The 19,931-nt window shown below is 43.6% G+C and overlaps 1 protein-coding gene across 1 annotated transcript; it reads left to right on the top strand.

The window, feature by feature from the left end:
* The first annotated feature begins 7,934 nt into the window (after nucleotides 1–7,934).
* On the top strand, nucleotides 7,935–15,835 carry LOC141915690 (uncharacterized protein C12orf50 homolog). Its single transcript, XM_074807473.1, has 10 exons — nucleotides 7,935–8,037; nucleotides 9,756–9,833; nucleotides 9,941–10,052; nucleotides 11,728–11,849; nucleotides 12,022–12,225; nucleotides 13,321–13,506; nucleotides 13,609–13,700; nucleotides 14,315–14,351; nucleotides 14,775–14,902; nucleotides 15,791–15,835. Exons 1-10 carry the CDS (start codon nucleotides 7,935–7,937, stop codon nucleotides 15,833–15,835), a joined length of 1,107 nt encoding a protein of 368 aa, XP_074663574.1.
* The last annotated feature ends 4,096 nt before the right edge of the window (nucleotides 15,836–19,931 follow it).

Raw genomic sequence — 19,931 nt, 5'->3', positions numbered from 1 at the left:
TGTGTCCGTTGTGTCCGTCACACACAGAAGAGACAAAGACAACAAGATGATTTTAGTGGAGAAGGGAAATGCTCCCTACCCACCCATACACACGAATCTCTTTCCTGGACTGGCCTTTGCACCTTTCACCCCTCTACAAATCTGGGCCAGTCAGAGGGAAAAGCCTATTGGCCCTGAGGCATCTTGGCTTGGTTAGAGAAAGGGGGAGCTGCATAGCCACATGCTTCTGGAGCCCCCCAGTTCAGCAGTCTCGCACGGCAGCGAGGTGAGAAAACGGAGCTCTGCCATATCCATCACATCCCTCTCTGTGTTCTCAGCTGGCAGAAGATGGGTCCCACCCAGCGCCAACACCGTGGGCACCAGCAGCCAGACAGCAAGTGCTATTCAAAGCCCGTAACCAGTGACAGCAAAAGCAGCTGGGGGAGCAGAGACTTGTTGCTTTCATCACCACCTGTCCAACTAAGAAAACAGCAGTGGTCACCCAGTCAAAATTGATGGACATACAGCTACACTTAGGACAATGGCCTTTCCCAAGAGGCTGCCAGAACTCTCTCTGCTGTGGATGTGGTTGCTCAGTCACGGGAACAAGGGTCACGACTTCTGGGCCACACTTTCAGCTCTTTCACCTCTTTGCAGCGGGAGTCTGAGCAAGCAACTCAATTTGTCTGCAGTTTCTCCATGTGCAAAGTGCGTTCACATCATCTTCTCACTTTACAAAGACTAAGAGCTTTAAACGCATGTGAAGTGTCATGAACCGGATAAAGCCTTCTGCTGCTCCCCATGCAGAGAGAGGACAAACTTCCCCCAAATAAAGATGACAGCAGAACCCAGAAGGAGGAAGACATGGTCAAAGAACAAGATGTTTGTCGACTCCTAGAACGGCTTAGGTTGGAAGGGACCTTTAAAGATCACCTAGTCCAACTCCCTTTTTAAAAGCATTGCAAGGCTACTTCCATTTCTCATGAGAGCAGAAATATTTGATACTTGAACTCTCAAGTCTTACTCACTGAGCATCATAGAACAGTTGGGGTTGGAAGGGACCTTTAGAAGTCATCTAGTCCAACCCCCCCTGCAATGAGCAGGGACATCTTCAGCTAGAGGGCAATTTCTCTTGCCATCCCCTGACGCCCCTGAACTACCGTGCAGAACAAGTCCTTGCTACTCCCCACAGAGCCGCTGCCACCTCCCAGATCACTGTGGGCAACCATCTGCTGCCAGATCACCACCACTGCAGTCTGGAGAAGGGAAACGACTCCTGCATCCCTGCAGGCAGGCAGTCTACCACACTGTTTGCAACGCAAACAACAGATCACTGTTTTGCACAGATTTGTTCCCTGTACCCGGTCCGAAAGAGCAGTGCAAATCCCTGCCTACCGGCTTAGAAGGAAAAGCAGCACGGGCACAACTGGCAATTAAATTTCTTGCGGCGTGAACACATCTTTTGAGCTACGTGTGATACACAGACCAGAGCATGCAGCAAGGTAAGCTGTAGGACGGACAAGTTGGGGTTTCAAATGGCAAAGTCTTCATCCCCATCTCAGCTGTTGGAAATCAGGACAAATGCCACAACATTCAAGCTTTTGCAGCAGTGTAAACCAAGTGTGGGAGGATGACCAGCCACTGAAACATCAGCTTATGCTTCAATGATTAGAACCATAATCCTCAGCTGTAAGGACAGAGAGGAACATCTGCAACAAATACAAAGGCAAATCAATTACATTCCCACAGCCACGTGGTTGGTTCCAGGATGTAAAGACAAATCTGCAGCAGGTGAAGTTTCAGAAGGCACATTAGGTTAGAAGCAAACTCACGAGTATGAGGACCGGAGATACAGTTCTTTGCCTCAACTTCTTAAAGAAAGACTCAGTTTTATGCATCTTTCTGCCATCCCACCAGCGTATACTCACTTCAAGTTACTGGAGTCCTCCTTAGCTGAAGACTGCAATGACTTTGTTTCTTTTTCTGATTTCCTTCTCTTCTGATCAATCTCCTTCTCCACTGCCCTCTAACAAGAAGGAAAAACAAAAGAAAAAAAATCACTCAGGTTTTCAAAGTGCATGTAAAGTACAGACCAACTAAGCTTGATCGATTCTGGTTAAAGAAAGAAAAGACATGATATTGGAATCAACAAAGGGGGAACCCAGAGCACAGCGGATCTAGATTTCAGGCTCACTGCCAAGTATCCTCAAATGACATTTTATCTACTTTTGCTTAGATAGATTAATTATTTTGTAGTGAAGGGGATGCAACTGCCAAACCTCTTGTTGCTCATGGTAATCAAAATTAAGGCACTTCCATTGCTGAAAATAAGCATTTCATCAGTTCGGGATGAACTTTTTTCTCCTCCCTCAGTCTGAATCGTACAGACAGGTATTCAGATTCCTCCTGGGAAAGTCATCAACTGCAAGCAATTGTGTTTTGTGACACACCTTATCAAAGGGAAGGAAAAAACTGCCTTCCCAGGGCAGTTAGATCACTCACATTGCCCCAGATGTGCAGGGCTTTTTGGTTTTATTAACAGGAACCCGGTACAGGTTCAGGCAGCAGAAGGTGCACACATGGACAAAACGGAAAAGCACAGGTGGGGGTGGCTTCTCCCTCTGGACACCCCCACAAACTGCAGGCAAGGTGCTCTCCCACAGCAGACATTAAATAGGTAGCGCAGATGGCTGCAGAGTCTGGGAGGCGCTGCAGATACCGTGCGGCTTTGAAAGGGGGTGCAGGGGGAAGGGGCACTGCAGCCCTCCAAAGCTCTGCTTGGGTTGAAAGGCAGAGAAACCCACAGATGCTACCAGGGGGCTGGTCAGCCACATGCTGACACAGCCTGCTGCCAGAAGCTCCTCCAGCATAGGAGGGCTGGGGTTTTGTTGTCTGAGAAAACTAGTATTCCAACAAAAAACATCCAAAAAGGTGTTAAAACACCAAAGCATTTGTTAGCTTACAGGGCTTTTCACTTGCTCAGCAGGGCATTTGTGACCAACAGGAGACACCTGTGGACAGTTTTGATGCACATTCCCTTTAGAAGTTGGGTAACACCTTGAGAGAAGGAGCGTAATGGATCCACTCCCAAGCTATGAAGTGGAAACGAACTCTACATGAGTGTTTTTCAACCACCACCTTGGTCCTTGTACAAACCCACCTCCACCTCCACCTCTCACCTTCCTCTTTTGATGGGACTTGTCACCAGTGCCCGTGATTCTCCTTCCCGCTTCCTCTCACCAGGGAGTTCCTTGGCCTCTGCTCTCTTCTGGTGACTGCCGGGAGAGTCTGGCGACTTCTGGTGACTGGCGGGGCAGTCCCTCACCAGCAAGAGCAACTGCTTCTCCCTGACAGACAAGGGAAGTTTGTCCTGGTGGAAATCCTCTCTGGCCACCACGGCAGGCCTGTGGCCACTGGTCCTGCTTGGGGGTTGTGCCCTGGCCTTGAGGAAGGGGACTGAGAGCAAGATACTCCTGGGCACTGCCAAGCAAAAAACCTCTCACGAGCTTGGGGTCCAAGCAGGGTTTGGCATTGGCCTGGTGGGAGCTCTTGTGCTTTCTGCTCTCAGCGGGCACTTGCTGTGCCAGCTTTGGGTCTCACACTCACCCATCACTACAACAACTGAAAATCCCATCAGCTCCAGTGTGATCTACACATACACTCGTGGAGGGGAAGAGCAGAAAAGAAGGGAACGGTTGGGGAAATACCATTCTGGTTCCTAGGCCAAATCCAGCATGCCTGGATTATTCATTTCTAACTGGAGCTTTCGGTAAAACCCCACACAACCACAGCCACTTTTCAACAGCAGCTTCAGGCAGTTAGAAACCAAAGCCTGTATCTAACAAGAGAAACCAGGAGCCCTTACCCATCTACCCCCTCTATAAAAAGTAGTTTTGGTTTTCCTCCTTATTTGGTCTAGCTAGTAGTTTGGGAACAAACCTGTACCTTGCAGGAGCAAGTGAAGAAGGTGGCTTTTCAGCAACCTGTTTTGTTCACAAAAACAAAGAGGAGAGGGGGAGGAAAGGTGATCTTAAGGAAGTCGGAACAACGCCACAAGTCGTGATGATTTAAAGGGATGTCTGTGTGCCTAGTGTATAGAACATCTCAAACTGACTTGGTCATCACCACTCTCTTCGCTGTCACTGAGCTGCAGGTCATCCTGGAGCATTCTGAAAGACAACCAGAAGAGAAAGATCAGCCAAGGCAGACACAGTTTCAAGCAGCAGACACTGAAAAAGACTTGGTTTGCACCTGCCAAAACAAACCAGCCTCCCACATCCTTTTTGAACATTCGGCATGCTCCGTCTCCTCAACCCTGCCGTTACCTAAATGAGGGATAAAATGAGAACACCCAACCTGGACATTTCACTGGCTTTTCCAACTGATCTCAGGACGGTTTGCAATGGAGGTCAGTGTCGCTGGCTGCCAGCTACAGTCCTGTGAGGGGACTGCTCCTCAGTGCCGGTTACCTAGCGCACTCACAACACAGCCAGCAAAGGTTACCTAGCACACTAACACAGCAGGGCGGGCTGGAAGAAGTCTGACCCTTGCAGAGCAAGAGGCCAGCACGCTGTTTGCCCCCACGGGCTCCCCAAGGGGCAGAAAGCATCGTCTCCGCACCAGAAGCTGGGCATGCTCATGCTCTCTGCTCTCAGGGGTGGCGGATATTTCTTTTGGCACAGGGGCTCTCTTTTTGCTGCTCAAGTCTCCTGTCACACATACATAAGTAAATGCCAAGGTCAAGCCTGTCTCCTATCTCTTCTCTACACAGTGAACATCATGCTCCTGCACATCTCAGCGGTAACCGTAACACTGAGCAGCTCTCAAAGCAGTTTATAAGCGGGGAGGCACGAACCCTCTTTTACTATTGCTAGAGAAGAGAGCAGGCTGCCTGCAAATGTTTCCCAAAGCATAATTTACTCCTCTGCCTGCAAGTGGTAACTACTGCTTGCAATTTCAATGCATTACCCAGGCAATACCGAGCTGCCAAACTCTTCTGTTTATCACATCAAATATTTTTGTTGACAATAAAGATAAAATGCTGTTTGTGCTGCAAGAGGTGCGATGCTTAAGATGTTTCTGAAAAGCAGCCACATTTGAAGCCCACGATTATAACAAAGGTGTAAGTTACTGAAACATTACACACACACACCCCCTCGGCTCAGACATCTTACAACTCTAAAAACACAAAGCTTGCTTAAAAAATGAGGAAAGAGGAAAGATAATTAGGCTACCAGATAACCCAAACATTCTATGATTCTATGCTCTTCATCCAGCACTTTCTTCTGTAAATAGAGTTTAGGAAACTCCTAATCCACATTTGTATGATACAGCCTTTATCACGGGATTTTGTGGCTGTGACTCTCTTCTGGCTGAAATGAGCAGCAGGTTTCCTGTTCACATAAAGTGAAGCAAATCACAGAGGGAGTTTTTCCAGTGGGGTTTACTTGCCTTACTCCTTATGGCTGAGATAGCACACCGCATTTCCCCAGACACTGGAAACATCTTCTTTTGAATAATAAAAAATAAGAAAATGGTGTCAGTTAGGGCTGAGCACTGAAGAAGGGTATCATGCAGTTTCTCATAGTGCAAAGCTCTTCCTATTAACAGGAATGATATTTCTGCCTTGCTCAGTCATGGGGTTTGTGATCACAGTTTCCATGAAAGGGCCACCTTAGAAAAGCAGTGCCTGTGATTTTGAAGTAATTCTAACGTACTCCAGCAGCTGGAGAGGAGAAGAGCACTGCGTGACCAGGTAGCTCCGTGCAGACTGTGGCGTGAGTGCCATTGCCTTACAGCGCCCATTGCAGTTTAGAGATCAGGGGATGGATACTGCGCTCCTGGAAAAAGTGAGTTCAGCTCACAACTGCTTGCCCATGAAAACAGAAGGTGTCATGTAAAGGACAGAGACGGGTGGAACAGCCCTAGTGCCTGGTACCTCGCTGTTCCCTCTGCTTACTGCAGGGGGTGAAGCTGTGCAAAATGCAGAGCAGGGAAGCACACAGGGGCTAAGGGTGCAGCAGAGGTTCTCTGTAAAGCCAATTGGAGAAGAATTTTAAATACAACCTCTGGTATGTTTGAAACAGATTTTAAGGCCTAGTGAAAGGTGTTCAGGACGGAGCTATCTCGTAATATTACCAAAGCAACCGGGGTGCTGCTCCACAGGCCTGAAAAGTGTCCTTAGCCCGCTTCTTGTATAGTCCCAACCCAAGGCTGGCTTAAAACCCAGTCAAGCTAATCCTAGAGAGACAGTTTTAACACAGGATGCTTAATTGTTTTGCTAGATTAAGAGAATTTAGTATACAGGATCTGCTTGCTCTACCTAAGCTTTGAATAGAACATCTTGAAGTCTTAGAATTGTGCAAGATGAAAATTAGTGGAAGAAAAATGAAGATGATGATGAACTGAAAGATGACCCTGAAACTGAAACAAGGATTGGAACCAGAAGAGAAGAATTCGGCTGAGACAGGGGATTGTAGTGTACTTTCAGCATGCATGTGAGGTGGAGTGATCCCCCGTGTGTCCACTGTTGCAATACAGAACGCCGGCCTTCCAAAACTTCATACTAAGTCTTAGGGGGTTCTTTTGAGACCGAATTTATGGTAACAGCCTCTTCTTACTCACTACCCCTTTCTTATGCAACCACTTATCAACTGAAGGCTATGAGCTTTATTTTATTTTTACATTTGAGACTCAATGCTGGAGGATCCCAGAGGCGTGATGACAGGAAGGGACCCCTGTGGTTTTTTCTTGGGGTACCTGGACTCACAGAGCAGTAAAGGCTGACAGATCATACTTACAGGCTGTATTCAGCGAGCCCACTAAGAAAATGGGGATCACACTGGCCTGTTGAATCCGGTCAACAGGTACAAACGGCCTCACCATGACTGAGCACAAAGCTCGGAAGAGTATTTTAGGTACAGGATTGGGCTTTTGGTTGTTACGCTGGTTTTGTGTTTGTATGGGAACGTGTGTGTGTGCGGCTACAGATGCACGTAGTATAAAAGGAACAAGCTTTAGAAAACTCTCTTCTCGTCGGCTATTATTAATAGCAGAAATAATTAATAAGTAGATATTGGTTTATACAGCACAGGTGCTCTAGGAACAATACTGAAGATAAGTAACCATGACGACCGAAGACTGCAGCAGTGAGCAGTGGTGTCCGAAGAGCAATTAGAACGGAACGGTAAGAACCAGTCGAAACTGTGGAATACAATGGACTTTTGAAATGGATGATGAATTAAGAACTGAAACTTCCTGGAAAATCACCAAAGACTCTTTGTATTGTAAAGGGTGCATAGATATGAGATCATTCTATTATTGGCTAATGATTTGAAATTGGAAAGGTGCAATACATTGAATCCTGCCACCCTAATGCCTTTACCCTCCGATGGAGAAAAAGATAATCATAACTGTGTTCAATTATTAAGTGAAACCAGCAAACCGTGAGATGATTTGAAGGATCAATCTTTGGATAACCCTGATCTGAACCTCTTCACAGACAGCTCCTCCTGTTATGAAGAAAGTCAAAGATGTACTGGTTTTGCAGTGACCACGGAAATGCAGGTACTATTGGTGGGACCTTTTCCCGGCACCTTTAGGTGCACAGGGAGCAGAAGTAATTGCTCTTACAGAAGTTGCAAAATATGGACTTAAATATGCTTTTGGTACCTGCCATGCAACTGGGACTTTATGGAAAGAACGGGGTTTCTTAACATCAGCAGGGAAGTCTATGCCTCATAGAAAGCAGATCAAGGAATTATTAGAGGCAATACAATTACCCTCTGAGATTTCTGTCATCTATAGAAAAGCACATACTCAGAGGCAAGATATGATTTCTAAAGGAAATTCTTTAGCTGACCAAGCAGCTAGAGCCACAGCACAACAGGTTGTGTCTATCATGTCATTATCACAACATGAGGCGATATCCAAACTTCTGGATATAAATAAGTTCTATGAAGACCTCCCTGATGAAGAAAAGTAGCAGTGGATCCGGCTTGGAGCCCAGCCACAAGGAGAACAATGGATGCTTAATAACAAGCCTCTTCTTCCAAAAAGGTATTTATTACCGATTACGCGATGGCATCACAAAAAAACTCATGGGGGGCCAGATTGCTTAGCGCTCCGGATTCAAAGACTTTGGGCTGCCCTGGGAATTTATGCAGCAACCAAAAGAATCTGTGAAGGATGTAAACTTTGTAAACAATATCCTTCTGTACGAATTAAGGCATCCAGTGGAAAAAGACCTCCAGCCACCATTCCTTTTTCAAAAGCTCCAAAGTGATTATACTGAAATGCCAAAAAAAATATGGGGTACTCTTACATGTTAGTGATAACTGATCAGCTAACAGGGTGGGTAAAGGCTTTTCTTACCAGGAAAAATGATTCAAAAGCAGTAGTAAAAATCTTACTGAAGGAAATAATTCCTAAATAGGGAGTTCCTGAAGTCATTGATCCTGATCATGGGGGTCATTTTACATCAGCAGATATTTTAATTCCAATTTATAATTCCTTAGGAATTTTTAGTCACTTTCACACTCCCCATCACCCCAAATCATCTGGCCAAACAGAACGAACGAACAGAACCTTAAAAGAAAAATTACTTAAGGTTTGTAAACAGCCTGGCCTGAAGTGGCCCGATGCTTTAAATTTAGTGTTATGGGATATAAGGAATACCCCAAGACAGCCAACTGATATTTCCCCAGCTAAAATTTTATTTAAATTAATTGTTATTATTTTTAACGATTATAGTCATAATAGTCTGATTGTTTTGTTTCGATATTACATTGGTTGTTGTTCTTTTATAATACAGAAGATACAGAGAGAGATGTGGAATTATAAATAAGAAGGATCGCAGGAGTGCGATGGGAAAAACAAAAGGAGGGAATTTGTAAAAGGAACAAGCTTTAGAAAACTGTTTTCTCTTAGGGTATTGTTAATAGCAGGAATGATTCATAAATAGATATTATTTGCAATAGAGCACAGGTGCTCTAGGAACAATACTGACAGTTTAAGCAACTTAGAACAGCCAAGTAATGAAAAGCTAGACATAGATTAAGTATATGTTAAATAGAACATTTTGAGTCTTTTCTCAGAGGTCTAGAAGTGAATTATGATGAAGATTGTTCAGAAGATCAGTAACCACGATGACCCAAGACTGCAGCAGTGAGCAGTGGTGTCCGAAGAGCAATTAGAATGGAACGACAAGAACTAGTCAAAACTGTGGAATACAACGGACTTTTGAAATGGATGATGAATTAAGAGTTGAAAGTTCCTGGAAAATCACCAAAGACACTTTGTATTGTATGTTATATCGTATATATCGAGGGTGCTTTTTGTTAGCTATTGCCACTCACTGAGGTGATGGCCCAACTCTGAGTTGTTAATAAAGCCAGCCTAGAGAAACCCACAGTCTGGTGAAATCCTTTAACAGAGGAACTCTGGGCAGAGGTTTTGTGACAACCACTCCCTGGTGACATGCTTCATCTGAAGATTTCAGTTTGGGGGTAAAAGAAGGATCATGAGTACTGAAGATGGTTTTGAATCAGTTTAGATCAACAAACATTTGCTTCTTAATACGTGTCGGAACTGCAAGTCCACTGTGCTTGGAAATACCTAATAGCAAGGAATCAATTGTCTGGCCAGAAGCAGAGCTTGCAGTCAGAAAAAAAGAAGGGCTGTGACCAAAGTGAAATTCCTTATGGTGGTTGGTTATTAAGAATTGCTGAAGGTCTTTGTATAGCTGTTTAGTCATACTTGAAAAATATTTCCTACAGATGTTCCTAACTGGGTGCTGAAGACTGCTGTGGATATAGAAGAGGAAAGAGCAATAAAGGAAATATGCTATAAATCTGGTAAATACACACTTAGTCACTCTTTCCTAAACAGCAGTGCTGCCCATATAGTAAACTTAGCTGTTTTGTTTTGGTTTTTTTTTTTTCCCCTCTCGGGGTGTGTTTAGGAGAGTATTACAGGATTCAGCCCTCTCACAAACACCAATCAACAAAAACTGTGTCTTCACTCCAGGAAAAGGAGCTGTTACCCCTGGAAGCTACCGACCGAGACTTGCAGAAGGCAAGCACTTTTCATCTTTTTGGACAATGGTTACCGCTTTTAAAATTACTGTTACAGGGAGAAACTATCACAGAGTTTGCCCCTCCTCCCCACTTTTGAAATTTAGTGTTGATAAAAGACAGCATGTTACGAAGAGCATAAAAACACTTCAGTAATTTCCCCCCATCTCTCTCTCTCTAGTGTCACACACGTGGTGACTACCTGTATCGATTGTAGATGGAAAAGGTAGAAATGGGCTATTAACCCTATGTGTACTTTCCTGAGATACACAACGTAGGTCTTGCATCTAGTTTTTCGTCAGGATCAAGATTTGTGTAGCCTAGTTTTAACCGTCCTAAGGTAGCACTGGAGTTTCCATTCCCCACCAGGCCGTGCAGGCACTCTTACGGGGCTATTTATTGCATCCTAAGACAGTGCCAAAGAGAGGTGAGACCAGTCCCTTTCCCAGAGCTGCTCTGTGCTCTCTGCCGGCTGTCTTGGGTGTCTAGAACATGAAACACAGCCACACATCAAACTTTTCTATAACTAAATTGAGATTAAATAAATACCCCCTTCAAGTGCCTTCTAAGAGACAGTAACAAAAGAGTTCCCTTCTTGTTTTGAATGCTAGGCTTTATCCAACATAATGTAGGACAAAGAAATACAAATTATAATATATACAACATATACAAATTAAGAAATATTTACCTCCTGTATTTTGTTTCTCCTTTCTTGAGCAAGTGGCATGACTGAAAAAAAAAAAATCTGTATTAGTTCTTTTACTGAATCAGCAATAGTATAATTCCATTTGAGGAGAGAGCGTTATGTTCTGACTACAAAAACACACCAGACTCACCTGTAGATCAGTCATCAGAAATTGCTGGACAGAAATATGACCTACTACTTTCAATTAAAAAAAAAAATATTTTCACATTAGTGTCAATTTCAGGGATAAATTCTTGATAATACTGTTATGTAATGCAGATTTGAGTAGGATGATGTGCGAATAAAAAATGGAATGGAAAAACTGTCTCAATTTTGAACCATACAGACATACAAAGCCTAAGTTGTTCAACAGAACTGGGCAAAAATATTTTCTTCTTCTTTCTGCTTTTAACATGTTTGTTATTGAAATAGTTTTGACAAGCTATTTCTGTTGAATATTTATATATGTTTAGACTATAGACAGGAAAATCCGTAAGAAATATATGGATATAGCTTGTCATATTTATCTGTATTTCTAATTAGATACATTCAGAGAAAAGCATAGAGGTGTTTCCCCAGAGCATTTCTTCAAGTGAGTTCTCTTGAGGTTTTAGGTACAATGATGACACGCACCTTGAATATGCCACATGTTCAATCGGGTAGGATCCATAAATATCATTCACGAAAAGTGAGAAGCTAAAGAACAAGCAGGTGGCTGTAGCTGGTGCCTTACTTTGGAGCCGAGGTCTCCTTTAACCTGTGCATTATGGCATTTCCTTAGAGAGCATGGCAGGTTACACACCAGGTGCTCGAGTTACACTCGGCAGGATCCTAAGAACTAACCACAGAGAAAGAAGCACAGAAAATGAGAGCTTAAAGGCCATTGCACTAAACTAACCATGAGCTCCCAGAGGTGGGAGGAAGAGAACGGCTGTGCCGTTCCCTGTGCTTACCCACAAGCAGCTAAACCGTTCTTTCTCCTGCCTTTCCAGGTGATGGCAACACAACTCCTACCACATTTAATAATGCAAAAAGAGAAGGAGAGCGTTCGGGAAGGAAAGTAGCAACTGAGAATATTCCCAGAACAGATCGCAGAGCCTTTGAAAATGCAGGTAATATACTTCAGCACTGGCTTCTCATTGCTGAGCATCGTGTGGTAAATAAAATAACTGAATGTATTTCGATTGGGCTACCCACAAAGAACAATTTTTTGATCTTGTTTCCCAGCCAGTATGTCAATTTTTGAAGAACAGCACAACAGTTTTGTTTCTTTTTCACTTTTAGAAATTCACACTTCAAACCCCACAGTAAAACCAAGTTACCAACAAAGGGGTCAAAGGAAGGGGGATGAAACTGATTCTTCTCGTCTTTGTGTCACACAAACTGGAATAAAGTCTTCTTTCAGCTCTCCAGAACCTCGAAGAAAGGCGTATGTCGTCTACCGCAGCGTCACTGCCAATCAAGAACCAAAGGGCAGTGAAGCTACAGGTGGGCTCCTGCTTACACCGGATTCTTAAAACGCCCCAAATGTGCCTGTCTGTATGGTGCTGCTTTCGACTGGTCCCTGCAGGTGAAAATTCAGTTATTTATGCCTGAATACGGACAAGAGTAAATTTGAGCCAGCATCATTTCCACAAACAGATTGCCGCAGCATCCATAGACAGAAATGTGAAGCTTTATAAAGCTTTACAATTTGTCAGGCAGAATAGTCATGAACACTAACTTAGCACCTTCATAGCAGAAAGCCAGTTCTCTGCCCCACAAGGAGGGATGAATGCAATGATGTGCCACGGTGCACAAATATCCTGATCCCCACTTTTCACAGCATCTTTTATGTCTTATTCAAACTTCGGCAATCAATTTAAATGTAGCATAAATTTTTGTGATTTATATTCGTTTTGTTCACATTATTTATGTTGGACAGAGGACTGAATTCACTCTTCCTGCCATTCATTCAGGATGATATTTTCCTTCATCTTTTTCCCATCTTTGAAATACTCTACTGTCCTCTTGATAGCACCTGCTATGTCATAAAGTTGACAAGAAGCCTACAGGTGGGATTCCCAGTCTTGTACCTTTCTTTCTGGCAATGTGTTCTGGATGTAACCACAATTGTACATCTTTTGCTTTACTGGTCAGCATTTTTGTCATAAAAGCAATCATTAGCATTTTTGCTACCTTTCTTTTTATCAGTACCCGAGCCACATGGTCAGAAATGCCCCAAGCAAACGAATCAGCTTGACACAAAGAGAAGACTTGGGACCCAAATGCGAAACTACGGTAACACTTACATGTAGTGTATAAAGTGAAAATTTTAGGATTATTGTGGAATTAATAATTTGAATTAATGGAATTAAGCTGGAATTAACAGAACACCAGAGTATTAATAACATTCATTTTTCAGCCCGTTTTACAGAAAATGGTTAGTCCTTAGGCAGCGTACTCTGATGCAAAATCAACTGCCCAGCACAAAAACACAATACTGCCTTGCACCTTGTAAGAGCTTTCTTCACAAGCAGGGATAAGACAGGAGATTGGCTTATGGACTCGTTCACTCTAGAAGCAATTGATGCCTTTGGGCAGATTTTAAACAGAGGAACATCCCCTTTGTTGGAGTCAAGGATGTCCATGGCGGGATCGCCTCATTGGGAAGGTCCTGTGAGCCCCCTGGGAACGCTGCGAGATTACCAATGAGCTTTAAACGACTAGAGAGGGAGTCTGTATTGAGTACTAGCTGGTATTCAGAGGGGATGTGTGATTCACCCGACGGTCCTTCAGCTAACGTCATACCGAATTCTCCTATCAGGCTCAGAGAGTCTTTCCTGCCATTGCAGCTGTGATTAAGAAACAACGTCTATGTGTTTTCTACAGACAAATGTATGTCAGGATACTCTAATGCACCGACTTGGAGGAGAAGAAACCCACATGCAAAAACATTCTCTCAGTTTAAAACCACCAGTCAGGTAACTGTTTGATACAATTCCATCTTTTTAGTACCTCATCACTTTACAATAAATACATGGGCCAATGAGATATTAACAGTTCCCGTGAGGTGTGAACTACTCTTGACTGAAATCAGAGGAACAGACAGGGATCAGTGCTTTGTGTCATCAAATCCTTATTTAAGATTTCCTTTTCACAGCCTCAGCGGCATTAAGATCCACAAAAATATTAAAAATACATGCGTGTTTTCCAGATCACGGGTGCATCCCCTATTATATTTCTTAATCCTCTTCTGTCTGGTTGTCTCTGTCATTAGGGCCCCAAAGGGGAGTCAAAGAAAATTGAGGATATTCTACATTTCATGCAGCGGGGCCCTAAAGACTGTATTTCTGTGTTTTCACACACTCACTGCATGACAAATCCTCCACACTGATTGAAACTAACACTACTTGAAAATAAGTCCTGAGATAACGAGCCAAAGATCCAAGGCGGAGGGCTACTGAAGGAGAGCTGAACTTGCCTTGGTATTACGTATGCACGTACATCGTCTGCTGCTGAACTGAAAGGCCCAAGGGAAAGAAATCATCTGCTGCTTTCACCTCATACCTGTTAAAATATACTAATGTTTTTCCAGATGGTACTTCTCAAAGGTCATCAGACATCTCCTGTAGGTGAGTCATATCAGATCTCGAACAGATTAACAGTGGTACCACCTGTACTTTATTAAAAGTTTGCAAAGCTTCCAGCCTGAGATCCAGCATTCCTGAACAAACTGATATGGCTAAATTTACACCATTAACTCCCAGCGTCTTAGCAGCACTGATACTTTAATGAAGCTATTTATTAATTAAGGTAGCAAAATCCATCTCAAGTCAACACTCAAATGAGAAAAAAAATGGTTGGTGCAAAATAAAAACTGAGCAAAACTTCCCTGGGAATTGTAGAGATTGCTTAAAATAGAAGGGTTTTGACAATTTCCTCCTAATGAAGATACCTGCTGATAAAAGCTCCCTTGTAGAGCAAGACGTTATGGAAACATATATCTTTATTTTTGAAAAGAATTGAATCCGTAAGTTATTTAACTGTCTCTGCAGTCCCAGGAATGAGCTCGAACACCTCCCTGGAGCCACCCTTTAGTAGCGAGCGCTTTATTCCAGCTCTCCAGAGCCAAAGCCTCTCTGCAGTGCTCTGCAACGGCTTTAAATCAAGAGAAAAGGGTGCAGTAGGCTCATTATGCTTCCTCATGGCCAACTCAGGGGAGAGGAACAACCACTTATATTCAAAATCGCTAAAGAGCTATTTTTTGTCTCTTAGAACACAGTGATGACATCACCCTACTTCTCCCTCATCCTACATGTTCTCCAAAAGCGTTTCTGTTCCCTCCTGAGCTGGAGAGCCCTCACCACAGCTTCTCCTCAGGGAAACAGTCTTTGAGAAGAGCTGTTCCCAGGCGGGGAGTCTCATCAGAGCTGCTCTAGAGAAAACCAATCTCTTAATTCCCATGTAAACTCCAGGCAAACAAGTAGCAAAGAGCTGAAAAGAAGGGTTCCTGATTTTTTATATATGTTTTTTTAAATGTACACTATTTTACTCTTGCTAAAAGTAAATTTTCCATGTTACGTGGCTTGTTTCAGTGACCTCCTTGCACTGTAAATCCATAACCTGCACCTCATTTTCTTAGAATCTACAAGTTGCAATGCCTGCAATTTGTGGTCCCTGCATGCATAGGATACGTGTGCTGACTGAAGCTCTACGGGACAATAAACTATGATTTCTTCAAGCAGATTACCAGTCCAGACATCCCAATAACCCATTTCCAAGAGTGACCAGAAGAGTGTGCTTTGGGGAAACTGCAGGTGTTTCCAAAGCAGGGAAATAATGAGTAGTACATGCTCATGGAAAGTTTCTTTGTTTAATAGTGATCTTGTGGCTTGAAGTGAGTGATTTTTATTTTCTTTCCAAATATATTTTCCTCCTGCCTAATAGTATTGGAACAGTGAGCTCCACAGCTCTTTTTTTTTTTTTTGTGGTGTACTAAATGTATTTTTTTTAAATCAGGTTTCAACTTCTTGACTTTCCTTTAAATGATGTGCCCTTTTTCTATCAACAGGCAACTACACTGAAGAGAGACAAACGGTATTTTTATTCTGTTTAAAATTCTGACATTTCAAAAGGTTATAATTTAATATTTCATTTTGTACAGGTCATGTCATTCCATTCTGCCCCACCTGTCGCCTCGTCATTTTTGTGACATCAGAGCAGTGTGCTATCTCAGGAATTCTGAGGAATTTTATGATGCCACTACGCCTGTGTTCCCCTGAATCCCGTGAGGGCAACTTTCCACAGGCTGTTGTCAGAGAGCTGGGAAAATTCAAAAATTTCTGGGATTTAAGGATAAAGTAAGGAGTTCCCCAGATTAGGGGTAGAAAGTCATAATTGTGTGTATTAGAGTGCTCTGGGGAAAAGATGCATTCCCAAGCACTCCCAAGGGGAATTTTTTCCTACACACCTTTGCCATCAGGACAGTGGGCTTCATGAGGATACGCTGCTGTGTCCTTTCGCCTGCCCCACATAGATGATGGCTGCACATCTCTGTCCCTATGACCATCCCCCTCAATGAAGTGTGAATTCTGCTCCTGCTCATCCATTCCCAGCTCTCTTACAGATGCCATCGCAGTGCCTGCTGCCTGAATCACTGCTGACCACCGCAAAGGCCCAAGGAAGGGTGAGGGAATGACAGGCTTACTCCCCCAGCTGCAGCTTACCTCTGAGAGGACACCCTGATGGCCTGCTCCCAACCCACACACATCAGGAAGATGGGTTAATAATATCCTCACAGTCTCTGCAGTTGCTCTGCCCCTTGTTGATCAGAGATTGTGTCTAGAAGATGAAGGCAGCATCCATCTTATGGGGCAACATTGTCCTCAGGACAGGGGATGACCAGCAATGGATGCAGGAAGAGCTTTGTATTCGCGGGGATACGGTGGATGCCTTCTGCCAAGAACTAGCACCATGACTTTGTCATTGCTCAACAGCATTTCAGGAGCAACAGTTCAAGATGGTGGCTACCACCCTGCACAGCCTTATTACACCCAACCTGGCTGCTCAGCAACTGACCATTTTGGGTAGGGAAATGCAAATGAAGACAGCAAAAGCTACCATCAAAGTATCTGTAGCCACTCTCCAACCCTATTCTTATGAATAGTGTTAACAGGAAACATGAATGAGATCATCCAAGCTTTCTGTCACTGAATTATTTCTCGCTGCCTGAATTATTTGGATTCTACTGATATCATGCACTCCCAGTCCAGCACCTAAGCCGCAGGAGCAGACCTAAACTGTGAGGTCTACCATTAAGTTGCTCTTTGGCCTTTGGAGGACTATTGGTGCAGATTCATGGTTGTCTTAGAAGGCTTCTTGGGAAAGACACAGTGCCTGCACCCTTTGGTTCACCTGGGATTCAGGTCTCTGTGTGCCTGCTCATTTCCTTTATGAAGAGGAGTATGTTAAATGAACAATGTGCTCAAGCCATATTCATGAAATCCTGAGAGACTCAGCTTTGAGGGGATTTAAAATTTTCTGTCTTTCTACAAACACGGTGCTACTGGATCCAAAGCTCCCAGACCACTGGGAAGTTTGTTTCAAATTCCTGCTTGTCCCTAGAGTGGCTTTGCCCTGGAGTTTTGAACCTGAATAATCATTTGCCCTATGCCTGAGGAGCCCCATAACACAGATCTCCCACAGAAAGTGGGGATCCCAGAGAGCCTGCTTGGTGGAGATAAGGCATGTTTCTAATGGGAGGAAAGTCCCTGACAGGCAGAAACCTTGGCTGTGATTCCATTGAAATATTTTTTTTAAATGATATATTCCCACAAAATACTTCTGTTTTGACAAATTCACATTTTCTACTGGAACTAAGCAGTTAGAAAATTCCCAGCTCTCCCTAAATTCAATTTAGTGAATGTATTATCCATGGCACCCTAAACAGTACCTCTCAAAGCTGAACTGTCCCAGTCATTTCATTCTCCACATAATCAATGTTTTCCCAAGCCTCTCCTCATTTTTGCTGTCTGTAAACCCTCTGCCACTCCTTTTTTGATGAAGTGATCAGTGCACAACAGCGGTTCAGAGGAAGCTCTGTCATTGATTTATATCACCGCTCTGCTTGCATCCTAAATTCTGTTTGCTCTTTTGATCGATGTCGTGCACTGAGCAGAGACTGTTATTGAGTTGTTCAGAGAAGTTGTTCAAGCCCTTTTTTCCCCCTGTGGTGGCACGTAATTTAGAGCCCTGTAAGGCGCATTAGTAGCTCAGATGATTATTCCCACTGTGTCTCATCTCTTCTTTCTGAGCCCTGCGAGGCAGGCAGGCAGTGGAACTGCATCAGGCTTCCCCTGCAGGAGCACAGCTTGAAATTTGGTCTGGGCCTAGGTAAGCACACTGCACCAGCAGCTCCGGGAGAGGCACGGACCTAACGGAGACCTGTCCTCCTGTCACAGCGTGACCCTGCCTTGCTCTCACGATTACACACTCCAGCTGCAGGTTAACAGAGGAGCAAATACAAAGGAGAAGGGACATGTCCTCAGTTTTCTCAAAGAATTGTGCCTCAGAAGCCTAGGTTTTACTGCAGACTGTATGACATACGAAGAAATTACTTCCTAGTATTACCCTAAAAATTATCTGATACATAATCAGTCAGCGCCATGGCTCGGGATGAGAACTGCCAAGACAACTTCCCTCATTTAAATTGCTAATCCCAGTCCTATAAAACTGCCTGTGGCCTTTGCTTAAATGTTCTCTTTATAAGGGACCTGAAGGCCTCCTGAAAAACTAACCCCTTGGCTGCTGTGGAAATCCTCAATGTCTTGGGCTTTTCTATTATTATGTTTGACCAGCTGTCTGCAAGCTCTGCTGTGAGTTGAGCACACCAACCAAACAACACAGGCTGTCTCCTACAGGCAAATACAAAGAGGGGAAAAGATGCATAATATATTGTAACATGGAAAAATTCTTTTAGGTTTTTTGCCATTAAAAAAAGTTTAATATTAGAGTGGTCAGCCCAGAAAGACATTTAAATGGATAAATGATTTAGATTTCACGGATGATTTTCTACATCCACTAGGCAAGTGCTGAGAGATCAGTTTAGCCTCTTGGGCTTTCGCAGCGTAAGTTTGCTGCTTGTAAAACAAATAACATGGATTAAACTAGATTCATTTTTTTGGCAGACGAAGCAGCTGTCTTCTGTCAGGTTCTCTGCTCAATCCTTCTTGACAGTGCTCACTCTTAAATTAGGAAATTTGTCAGCCACTACAACTACTACGACACTGAAGTAGGAATGATTCTTTGCATACATTAATAGCAACACAAGTTATATTTCCAATTCACCTTTCAATTACTTACTAGAGGAGTACTGTCCAGGAGAGAGCCTGCTCATCACAGCTTGCTCAGTCATGTCCTGGAAGGATGATTAAAAGCAAGTGTCAGAAGAAACTCTTCCTCCTAGAGGAGGGGCATTACACATCCTACCCTCTTGCAAAAGGATGTAAATACAGTAGAAGTCAATGTTACCTCTGAATAACTCCTAATATTAATGGTCAACCCACTAAAAAAAACAAACAATCCCCCATAGTCTTATGAGACTACCAGCACTAAAAACTCAACGAGGCCTCCAGAAACATGCTTGGTTTTATTTTTCTTTCCCAAGGAATGATCAATATTGAAAATGAGGAGGAGCCAAATTAGCTTCTCTATGACTCCTGTGCAAATGCCACTCTTCTGATTAATTTATTAACAGCACCTTGGCAAATGCAGGGCCTGCAGTCAGGATTGCTGAGGTGCAGCTCAGCAGAGTTTATCAGATAAGCTTCTTAATGAAGCACAAGAAATGGCAGTATCCTGCTCAGCCTCTCTGCTGTCCTGGGGGGAGTGCATAAGCATTGCTTATTTTGCACAGGTTTTTTGTAGCTGAATGAAATGTAACTGCAGAAGTGTGAGAGTGATTGGGTAAGTGGTGCCTTCCCCATAAGGTGACACTTCTGTACCATTCAGGTGCTTTTCTGCTCTCGATTTCTCCCTCTCACCTGCCCCCAGGATTTTCACTTACAAATGTAGAACAGCTACACTATCCAGAGGGGAGTTTTCTTTGCAGTGTGAGCTGTGAATTAGACAAAGAGAAAACTCCAGGTAACTGTAAAAGGCTGCAGCAGTTTACAGTCACTCCAAGGCACCATCTGGGGTGTGGAGGTACCCTG

This window comes from Strix aluco, chromosome 27 (genome assembly GCF_031877795.1).
Source record: "Strix aluco isolate bStrAlu1 chromosome 27, bStrAlu1.hap1, whole genome shotgun sequence".
Classification (NCBI taxonomy): domain Eukaryota; kingdom Metazoa; phylum Chordata; class Aves; order Strigiformes; family Strigidae; genus Strix; species Strix aluco.
Note: the sequence above shows the minus strand (reverse complement) of the source record. Positions and strands in the feature narration are given on the sequence as shown.